Here is an 11,737-nt window from a genome sequence, read left to right on the forward strand (position 1 = left end):
GGTGTGGCTTGCTGAGGTGCAGCAGATATGTCTTCATCCTGCAGAAGCAGATGAACTTGGAAGATAGAACTGCTGCATAGCTGAGCTCCATGCACATTGCAAAACACAGTGCCAGGTGTTTGCAGGGCAGATGATGAACAAGGCAATGCAGTATTGGAGATAATCATAAGAAACTCTGGATAGAGTAGTGGTGGGACTCTTACTGTGTCCTTTTGGCTCCACTTTCAGATGAGTGATAGACTTTTGAATTTTTTTTTCCAAATTTGTTTTGCAGCTCCAGGATTAGAGTTATCTGGATTAACTGAGAGTCATGTCTGTTTAATACAGAAAAATTATTATTTATTTCCAGCAAGAAGGATGTGCACCATGTTTTCAGAATATGGAAAATTCTGTTCAAGAGCAGTGCTGAAAAAGACCTAAGAATCATAATGCTGCTGTCAAAATAAATACTAAAGATCTCAAATGGGCCCAGGGAGCATCATGATTTTCCACAAAGTCAAGTGCAAGGTCCTGATCCTGGATCAGGGAAATCCCCAGTAGCAATACAGACTGGAGAAGGAATTAATTGAAAGCAGCCCTGCAAAGAAAGAGATAGATGTTGGTCCATGAAAAATTGGGCATGGGGTGACTATGTCCTGGGCAGCATCAAAAGTGTGGCCAGTAGGTCAAGGGAGGTGATTCTGCCCCCCTGCTCTGCTCTGGTGAGACCCCACTTGGACTGCTGTGCCCTGCTCTGGGGCCCTGACTATAAGAACAGTGTAGAAGTGTTGGAGCAGGTGCAGAGGAGACCACAAAGATGAGCAGAGGGCTGGGGCATGAGGACAGGCTGACAAAGTCTGGATTGTTCAGTCGGGAGAGGAAATGGCTCCAGGAAGAGTTATTGTGGACTTTCAGTGTTTAAATGGAGCATGTTAGAAGCACGGAGAGAGACTTTTACCAGGGCCTGTAGTGACAGATCAAGGGGTAGCAGTTTTAAACTGAAAGACCATAGCTTGGTATCACACAGAGTGGGAAATATTTCAGGATGAGGATGATGGGGCACTGTAGCAAATCCCTCAGTGTTGTTGTGGATGCCCCAGCCAGGTTGCGTGGGGTCCTGCTCAACATGAAAGATATCCTTGCTCAGGGTCATGTGGGCTAGAACTACATGATTAGAAGATCCTTCCCAATCCAAAACATTCTGTGATTGTATGAAAGAAGAATTAAGGAATATCCCCTACCTTGAATGCCATGTCTGTTCCTACTGCTCACTGTTAATGGGAGTTTCTGAAAAAAACTGAAGGATCTTGAAGGTGATTTGATGAGGTGATTGAGTGACTGAAGAGCCACTTGATAGACTGGAGCCTAGTGGGACGGCATGAGTCTTGTCAAAGGGAAGGTTTAAGCGAGCTGTGATCTTTATTACACTGGAAACAGGAACAGCGTAGCAGTAGGGCTCCAGGGCAAAGGTGTTTTCTGGATGTTGCCATTAAATTCAGATGGGATGGAGGCATGTACTTTTAGTGGTTTCTGTACTCAAAATGTAGGACTTGTCCAGACTGTGGGCTAGCTTTCTGTAACAGTAATTTCAAATGAGTTTGGGCATGTGTGTACATTCAGGCCCATAAAAGGAAAAATTAATTTAGGGCAGCCCTATGGCCTCTATTGTGCAAGACGCCTGACTAGCTAATTAAGATAATTTCTCCTGCTCTTCTCGCCTATGAACACTATTATAGCTGTCAGTAGAGAAACAATAGAACAGCACTAATGATAGCTATTAGGGTAATAATTCTTGTTTAAAAATCACCCAGCTCTTTTCATAAGGGTGTTATTTAGCAGATGTCATCTTTTTTGTTTGTTTCATTTTGAATTTCTTTACAATTTAATTGTATTTCCCCCTTTTTTTAATGTACAAAGGAAAAACACTATTGATTAAAGCTTCATTGATTAATGAAGAACAATGTACATGTGTGTTTGTAATTGTTTATACATACTTTCACTTTTTGTTTTAGTCCAAAGGTTGATATTTTCCAGCTGTCTTCTCGAAATCTTTGCTGTTGTTCAGCAGAGAGCTAATTGAAGGAGGTCTGGGTGTATGGTCCTTGAATTAATGAGCTGCAACATTTTGTCAGTAATTTGACTTAATAATTGGACTTAAACACTTTATTTACTGATTTTTCTTAACATGGTAATCATGTCAAGTATGTTAGGATAAAACAGCATTGAGAATAAAGGAGAATCAGCATTCAACTTAGGGTGATGTTTGGCAAAGAGTAGACGGGAAATTCATGTCTGCAAAGCAGGAATGTGCAAGTGTAAAGTACAGTCTATCAAACACACAGCAAATAAATAATGTCTTAAGTTCCATGAGGTTTCTTATCAGTGACCATGTGCTATAATTTGAATGGATATAACATTATAGGGTCCTTCATTGATTTATCGCTTTAAGTTGCTGCAGCTGTTTATTTCCTTTATATTTCTAGTTGACTAATGAAGTTGCAAGAGGATTCTTGCAGATATTGAATTCCTCTATCATCTTAAAGTATGCCCAGCTGACAAGATGAAAATTATTCATAAGAATTTGAGTATCTCTGAGTTTCTGGGAGCTTGCAATTGTTGTCATCCCTTTTTCATATGTAGTTCATAGTTGAACTTTGAAAGAAATTGCTTCTTAAATTACCTTTTCAGAACAAAAGTGCTATTTGTTCTTCTACCATGTAAGTTTTATGTTGGTGTTTCTGTAAGGCAGATGTCCTTTGGGAACGTGTTTTGCATGCTTCATGCTGTGAAACCCAGAAAGCCAATGCTAGTTTAATTCAGTAAACAAAATTTAAAAGTGGCTTTTTAAATAACTTTTGGATACTTTCTCTTTAATATACTTAAATAGAATGTCTGAAAACTGATTGAAAATGGTCTATGATACCAAGCATAGGTATGTTGTTTTCCAAATAAAATTCAATGAAAACAAAATATTTCAATTTATAAATTGATTCCGGCATCCTGTCTAAAAAATCCTGGATATCTTTGACAAGGTATGCCATGCCTTAAAATCTGAAACAATCTTCTGACGAGGCTTTTTAAACATACCCAACTTTTAGCTTTTAAGATACTTGTAATTATTTGCATGTTAATAAAAATAGCCATTGCACTATTAAAAAAAACCCAGCAGAATTGTTCTTTTCTGCATTTATTTATTGACTATCTACTAAAATGTTCAAGACAATACAGCAGCAGTAATATTGTCTAGACAATATATTGGTTGTTTTGTCTCTAGTATCATCTGTTGTCAGAGAAAATGTCTTTGTGCGGTAAGGGCTTGAAATTATATGGCTAGACATTGTAACTCTAAATTTTAAAAATGGTCTCATGTATATGTATTATGTATTTCATCACATAAAACTGCTTTTGCAATTCTGATGCTTTAGTTAGTCTCTCCCTTGTGATCTTGATTGTTGGAATAAAGAAAATTAATCCACCAGTGTTACGTATTTTGCATCATCTACCTTTTCACCCTTTCTGAAAGTGAAAAATATGTTGACTTCACTCAAAATTCAGTATACGTCCCGAAAACAAACTTTCTTTATGTAGAAGCTATTTGGCTATTTGGCAGTTGGTAGTTGGTTAATTAATTTTAACTATTTAACTTTGCCATATTTTCTCTGCTCTGCTTTGGAAGTTAGAAACAGCTCCCTCTTGATGTCAGTCAGGTACCCCAGCTAGGCTCTGTGCCTTCTGCAGGTGGGTTTGGGGTGTTAGGTACTTTCCTGTTTGCTTGGGGTTTTTTCCCATCCAGTATCCTCTTTCTTTTTGCTTTCCATTGTCTTGCACACAAGGTAGGCAGCTTCCAGCTGAAGTGGAGATTGTTTCTGTGGGCAGCTGGAAGACAAGGAGGTTGATGGTGGGAATGTGCTTTTTCAGATGTTGAGCAGTTTGGATGAGGCAGCCTTGCACTGGTGTGTCAGACTAAAATTCAGGCTGCTACAGTTGCTCTTGCAAGATCTTAGTCCTGGCCCTGGCTGTGACACTCACCTCCTGTGGGTTTTCCTGAGCCTTGTCTAGATCAGAATGTTTCTGATGTTTAAGTCAGTGTCAGTATAGTAATAACTACTGCTTTCTTGGATAAGATTATTCTGACTTAAACCAGTAAGCATAAAACAATTCAAGTGAAGACTACTAGAATGCAAATCCTGTGCAGATGTTGCATCAGCAAATTCATAAGCTGGGACATACCTGTTGGAGTTTTCTTGCGGTAGCTGAGTCCTTAGTCTTGGTGTAGAATTTCTGAGCTACAGGTGGGTGGAGGTCAGAGCATTCTGCCCTCATTCTGCTTGTCTCCTCTTCCAAGGCATCCCCTGCTGATGGCTCTTTATAAAAAGAGATGAGCCTTTTTTTATGTGACAGTCCAGACCCACAGTGAAGGGTAGAACTCCTGCTTAGAGGCAAAGGCCACTATTAAAGGCAGAATAATAAGCTAGGTCTTCTTTGACTAGAAGTGTGCTAAAAATTACAGTAGGCTTGCTTTCTTCTACCTCTAGTCTGTCATTCTTGGCCACTTCCTAGTCTAATTGGAAGCACCACCTTTTCTTGCATATAACATCTGGTCAAAGAAAACCTACTGCCCTAGACAGTGTAGGTGAAACTGACTTAAATAAGCACAAATTTATGAATATGTACGTTTTGCAGAGCCAGCTGCGTATCATCCATGACATGGTCATTGTCTCCAGTATGCTTTTGAAGCCTTTGCCTGTCTCTAAATTGAAAAACATTTTAGAGGTACACAAATCTGTACTTCTACAGATTCAGCTGTCCAGGTACACAGTGAGTGGGAGGAGATCCTCCATGTGTTTGACCCGGATAAAAGGAAGAATGTAACAGATAAAAAATAAGAGAGTGTTCACATCTCTCCTAACTTTGCCTCACCGATAACCCTTAATTCCACTTTTGTTTTTAGAACTTTTCTTTGCTTTAGTCAATTTTTCCTTCAACTTTGCAACCTAGCATCCAGTGGGACCTTGCAGTTGGATTGCTAGGGTCTGTTGTGCACTGTTATGAGGATTGTACTGCCTGCTGGGACAATTCCCTGTTAGTTCCAACAAGGACAGTAAGTGTTTCTTCAGTAGAGAAGCCTTTGTTTAGGACGATCCAAATTGGAGGACTGTGCGATGTTCAAAGTCTGATGCATCTGGGTAAATCTCCCATGTCTGAGCCATTCAAACCTCAGAGGAAACAAACTTCCATTGAACTTCTTCCATTGGAAAAAAAAAAAAGTCAGGAAATCAAGGAAAGGCATGAAGGATTGAAGGACCTTCTTCTTTTAGCAATTTCTGCTTATCCTTGTTTTTCAGGTAGCATTTTGGAATCTCATATTTCTTCAGTGAATTACTTCAGTATTCCTTTGTGATCTTGTAAGCCAGTTAACTGGTTCCTCCATTAGAATGATCAGTATCAATCAGTAATTTAAAGCAAATTCAAAATTCTTAGTCCTGTAATAAACACAAACCAGAATAGCAATATGTAATATTTCAAATATCTTTTGACTCTGAAATGCAACATGTCCACCTAAAAAAAAAAAAACCTGAGAATAAAAATGCTATAAAAAGCATTTTTATTCTCAGGGTTTTTTTTTTTTCTGTGCAGAATCCCCTGTTTGCTACAATGGGTTTGCTAGCTGTAGCTTTATTAGAAAACAATCTGGAGTCTGTTTTGTTGCTGTGAAATCAAAATCATTATCACAGCAGCCCCTGATTTTTTTTATTTAATATGTTTGTAAAGTCATTATCAAAGAAGCACTAGGTCTGTACAACCATTAGGATTCAAAAGTTCGGATTGCCTTAGTAATAAAGAGGATGGTTTTAAGTATCTATTTCAGTATGGGCAAGATGAGGTCTAATAGTACTGATTTGTAGTTATTTTCTGGTGTAGAACTCCACAAAGATGTGTGGAAAACGTTGAAATTCAAGCAACATAAATCCTTGCTTCAGTGGGGTTTTTTTAATGCTTCTTCCTTTATCTTCACTTTTTGTTTCTTATCAGATTGTTAATTGCAAGGTCATGTCAGTTGCACTTTAAGTGCATAATGATGCAGACTCTCCAAGGCCTCATTACACTAATGTTGCTGCTAATTATAAAACTGAATACAGCAGAACATCATTCTTTGAAATGTCATGGATTGTTCATGGTAAAATAAGCAAACCCTGCAATTTATGACAGCTCATAAAAGATAAATTATATCCCATAATAAAAACCGCTTAATTTTTAAAAATTGTATGTACTCTGCAAAGAACACAGGGCAATTCTTTAGTTCACTGTCCTTTATAAACAAGGCAGGTTGTTTTGTAGACAAGAGAGCCCACTCTTGTTTTTATATCAAAGCAGTGACCTGTTAAAGACGGACTGAATTAGCTGAATATTATCATAGGGGCTAAAGACTTGTTAGCCTCTTTACTAATGGTTTTCAGCTTTTCCAGTCTGTGTCACATCTAATAAATGATTTTTCAATACCACCAGCTGAAGCCAGCTGTTTGTCCAGTGCACAAAAAGCCAGTATAGGTTCTGTGTCTCCGGTGACATGTGGAATCAGCTCTACACTTGTTTGAGCAAATAGACAGCTGCCAGCTAATGGATCCATTAGCAAACTTCCCACAGAATATCCTGTCTTTATCACTGCATGAAATTTTAATAACTTTTAATCATTACTTTAGTTGAAAGTTAAGAAGACCTTTTTGTAAGACCTTTTTGTAAGGCATTTATTTCACAGAAGTGAGGGCATGTCTTTTCTTGATAAAAACAATTTCTTTTTTTATGCTAACACTGAGAAGTGAAGCTACAGTAGCAGTGGAAACCTTCAATGTTTTTTTCATCTTTTTATTAGCCATTTGTGAACCTCAAATTATTTTTCTGTATTAGGTAGCATGGGGAGTTACTTTTTAGTTAGAGGATTTTTTGTATGTTTGAGGTGGGAAAATATTTGCAGTCTTGCCTTATCCTTCTGGAAAGAGACTTGATTTGCTTGTTCTAACTTGACTTACTCTTTGTAGTGAAAAATCACTTCTGTGCTCTTTTTTAGCTGTAGGAACAATTTCAGTAATGAAAAGTAATGAAATCAAAATGTTGCAAACTGCCCTTCCCTTAGTGATTTTTTTTGCTATACCTCTTAGTTACGTTACAGTACCTGGTTTATATGAGAGATTGAAAAGAGAGGAAGTCCCTAGAGCACCTTTCCCTTTGTAGTGCCTTGAAACTGCTACATGTGACTGTCACTCCTGGCCTTACTCAGGATGAAGTCTCCAGAAGGCAACTGGACATGCTGGATTGTAACATAAGAGCAAAATCAGAGGAGTATTTAGTTGGCCCCAAAAGGAAACACCGGTTTTCTTGGATGTCTTTTGTTTGGTTTTTTTGGTTTTTTGTTTTGTTTTGTTTTTTTTTAATAGTGAATGGGTTTTGTTATCAAATGCATTACAGCAAGTGAAACAAAGCCTCTCCCAGCCCTTTTTTTTCAGGGTTTCAGATGTTAACACCCAGCCCTCAAAATCTCTGTGCTGATGGGTAGAGTATGGGGGAAAGGCAGCGCAGTGTTTAGAGGCATTTGCTGGCTGCTTTGCTCTAAGGCATGTGTCTGGAACAGTTCATCTACCCGAGTTGAAATCCCCTCTTTCAATGAAAACTTTATCTAATTTTCCTTCAAGCCAGTAGGAGACCTTCATTTAAGCACTCTTGACAATCCTGTGTCCCAAGGAACCAATGAGTAACTTCTGTAACTGCCACCTGGAAGGAGCAAAGGCACATGAGATAAATGAGTAGGTTCTTAGTGACACCCATCTCTCTGGGCTGGATAGACAAGGTTGTAGACACCCTGAGGGAATTTATCAGTACGCTAAGATACAATGGCTTTAGAAGAAAAACTTGTTTTTCTTGGTCTGGTAGCTCATCCTTAAAGGAAAGCAGAAAAATGCCAATACAAAGACTTTACTGGGCCACACTTTCCAGTTGTTGTTGAGCAAAGCTTTCTTCTCATCTGACACTCTGCTATAAAAAGGAGTTAGGAAGATAAGAGGGCAGCATTGACTTTCTTGGAGCTCTCATCTTGTCAGAGTGTTTATTAAGGGTCTTCTTCATTGTCTGAGGTGTTTGTAGGGTACTGCATGATAATTATCTGTTGCTCTTGATATGACTTCTCCAAAAAGCGCAAATCCAGTGAGATGCTACTAAAATTTCATTTGATTCCTACTTCCTGGCTTGCTCTCATTCTTCTCTTGATTTCTGTGGGCACCCTGTTAACCTTCAACTGTCCATAACAGCGATCATTTTAGTTTCTGTTTTTACTTGAGAACATTCTAACGTAGGTTTGTTTTCATCTAGAAGGTAGAACAAGAGAGCTGGGCTTATAATCCATGCCTTTCTGAACATGGTTTCCTGATAGACCTCCAGCAAGCTGACTGCCACCCTCTCCCACCCAAAATGTGTGGGCACTGTGATCAGAATCAATAGGTGAATGTTTATTTCAGAGAAAGATCAAGATTCTGAAGTTACTCAAATAAATTGCCTCAGACACCAGTCTGGTGTGAAACAATGATCTAACTAGTGGGAAGTCAGTGGCTTGTGAATAAGATACCTTGGGCCAGCATTTCTTTAAATAGATTGACTTCTGCCGTGCAAATAGGAATTTCCCATCTGAGTCTATTTCTAAAGAGTTCAGTGCATCAGAAAGAGAGCTGTTAGCTTTTAATGACAAAAATGTATTCCTTAACATGTTTTTGCTGGCCAGGCAAAGGTTGATAAAAATAGGTGTAAAGTTATTTCAGTTACATACATTTTTTATAACAAATGTAGTACCAGAATAATCAAATCCAGCATCGCACACCAGCTGCTTAGGGATTTTTTGTTCTTTATCCAGCAATTTATTATAAGACTAAACAGTACTAAGTCGTTGGGGGTTTCCCCCCACAGGATAGGCAGTCAGGGATTTTTTACTACTCGCTCTTGGTTTATGTTGTCTTCCCTCCCCTCATGCCTCTAATTCGTCCTCACAATTGCATATACAGAATTTTACTGCAGTTTGCAGCTATTTCTTTTGCTTTTGAAAGCTAAGGAGTTTGTTCAATTTTCTTTTATGGGTATGCAGTTATAAAAGTGTTTACATTTTTGTCTGCTTATTTCTGAATGTCTTTCTCTTTGAAGTGCTGATTGAATCTCTGCTGTTAATCTCTTTAACCCCAAAAGAAGATTACCTTAACAGTGAAGTGGCTGGGGAGGGGAGAAGCAAGGGAGAGGCTGATTCTGTTTTTCTAGAATGAATTCAGGTCTTCAGTAAGGGCTTTTCTTTGTGACACTCAAGTGTCCCAGTTGTAAGTTCTTGCTGCTAACACAGCCTTAGCGGGTGAGCACGCACGGGTGACAGTAGTTACCAGCCTTTTGATCAAATCAGCAATTCCTTGGGCAGAATCCAGCAGTTTTACTGGACTTGGTAAATTGTTTGCTATCTATTTTTTTTATTACTTTTGGGTTTTTTTAGATCTTGAGGTCTTATTAGCCTGCTACAAGTTAGGCAAATGGCAGAAGGATGGAAATACATTTGTGATGGACATTTGGGCAGATGTCTGTGTGCTTCCCTTTTAATCTACTTGATTTACATTAGTAGTGTGCTGGGCTTTTGAATTGTGTACTCGACTTCTAGCCAAAGGCAAGTAATCAGTGCTACCAGAAAAGACATTTTTGTAAAGGTGATTGGATTTTTGTTCAATGCTAGCAGAAAACAGAATTCAAGTTTTTTAAAAATAGTCAAGTAGGCCTCAGAGGAAGACAAGAATTCACAATAGGCAGCCACATGGCCAAAAGAAAGTATTTTGGATTATAGTGTCTGTTTGCAGTGGTAGAGAGATTAAAAGGATGTGATTCTGGATGTTTGACTTCTATTGTGAATTAATAACTGTTTTTTCTAGTGTGCATAGTAACGTGGTTTTTGTAAAGTATTTAGGCACATTGCATTCTTATTCACATATTTGAGCCTTGCTCAGTTAACATTTGTTCATCGTTAATAAGTTGGCAATAGAGAAGTATAAGTATAGTATAAGAAGTAAAAATAATTGAAAATATGTGCTTTGTGATGATTCATTATTCTGTGGAAAACCTTAAATATGATTTGTAAAAGGGCAGTTATTTGACTTTGTTGATGCTTGTTTCTGCATCAGTAATTGTATTACGTTGAAGTATTAGGGTCTGAAATGACAGGGTGAATATACTTAATCTTTTTGAGCATTAAATTTTAAAGGGTGTTTCACTGTCTGTGGACCTTGTTCCTACCAGGAACTCTGATTCATGGTTCTTGAGGAAATTACAGTATCTTTATAATTGTAACGGTTAGGTATACAGAGGCTGTTATTTTCTCTCAGTGTGACTATAGTACAGCAGTATTTGTTTAGTAAAATTTACTTTGTTCCGTATTTCTGTGTCTAATAGTTAACAAGGTAAGAAGAATTGAGAAGGGAAAAAAGAATTAGACACACATTGGGAAATACTGTATTTCCCTAATTGTTAGTTAGAGTCCATGAAATTGTTGTACTTATCAAAATATGTGGTTTTCATGCTTTCAGGCTCCTGCTGTTTATTTTTTTAATTGATTCATTAGAGAATGTGGAGCAGTTGATTTTCTGTGTCTCTAGAGGTTTTACTTTTGCAGTTAAAGTGGATTTTTAAACCCCCTCCTGCAAATAACACAGGGTTTTAATGCCAGACTAGTGCTGCATCTAATAGACGCTGCTGTTTTCTTCCTGATTTGTTTCCCAACTGGGGTAAGCCAGAAAATGCCTGCTACCAGTTGTCACCACCTGATAAATGACAGGTGGTGACTTCTTAAGGCTCAGTCGGTGTTAATTGATGGTGACAGGTCTCCTCTCTGATTCCCTTCAGCTGCAGGTAATAGGTGCCCCCACGGTAAAGAACTCTGGCACTGTCTGCCTGTAGTGGGAGCTGGTGGCAGTCCTGGGCCATCAGGGATATAAATTGTCACCTGTCAGGGCACGGTTCAGTTTCTAAATCCCTTAGGATATTGTAATTACTTTTGGGTTTTTTGCAGTTTTAGTTACTCTAGAGCTTTACCCTATCCTCTGGCTGTGAATGTCTGAGGTTTGTTTGTGAGATGTATTTGGGGGGCTGGCAATGGATGAAAACTTCTCTATGTTTTTAAAGATGTCAGCGGTTGGTCAAGACTTCACTGACAGATGCTTAAAAAAGAAAGCAGGAATGCTCCATTCGTTTTCTTTGTAGAATTGCTTTGGATTTGCTTCCTATAATCGAGTCTGGATTTGTCACGTTTCCCCTTCCACCCTGCTATAGAAGACTCCAGAGTCTATTCCTCATCTGTTGCCTGATTCCCCCTTTTTTTCTTTGTTGCCATTTGGAGTCTGTCAAGTAACCAGGATGAAGAATAATCCAAATGGGCTGTTATTATGTGAAGTTGTAGGGGAAAATAATTAAGGCTTCCCTGGTCTGGTAATAGTTTAGGTTTTATTCCAGAACACTTTTTCATCGGAGTTTACACTATTTATGGGGTTTAACAGTAATAAATTCACATTTGGATTAACTTTTTGGGAATACTCTGTTAGCTATCTTAAGACAACATGAAGATTAATTCTTTTTTTTTCTTTTTTTTCCCCTCTCATCCTCACAGAAGCAACGATGGGGTGCATTAAAAGCAAAGAAGGTAAAGGCCCAGCCATGAAATACAGAACTGAAAATGCTCCAGAACCTGTTATTTCCC

General features: G+C 38.3%; 1 protein-coding gene across 1 annotated transcript in view; it reads left to right on the plus strand.

The window, feature by feature from the left end:
• YES1 (YES proto-oncogene 1, Src family tyrosine kinase) overlaps positions 1 to 11,737 on the plus strand; it is a 50,629-nt gene that overhangs the window by 21,750 nt on the left and 17,142 nt on the right. Inside the window, exon 2 of the mRNA XM_059858924.1 lies at positions 11,648 to 11,737. This exon is cut by the window's right edge and continues 186 nt beyond it. Within this exon, the coding sequence (XP_059714907.1) occupies positions 11,656 to 11,737 (82 nt within the window). The 5' untranslated portion in view covers positions 11,648 to 11,655. The remainder of the gene's footprint in view (positions 1 to 11,647) is intronic.

This window comes from Haemorhous mexicanus, chromosome 1, assembly GCF_027477595.1.
Source record: "Haemorhous mexicanus isolate bHaeMex1 chromosome 1, bHaeMex1.pri, whole genome shotgun sequence".
Taxonomy (NCBI): Eukaryota; Metazoa; Chordata; class Aves; order Passeriformes; family Fringillidae; genus Haemorhous; species Haemorhous mexicanus.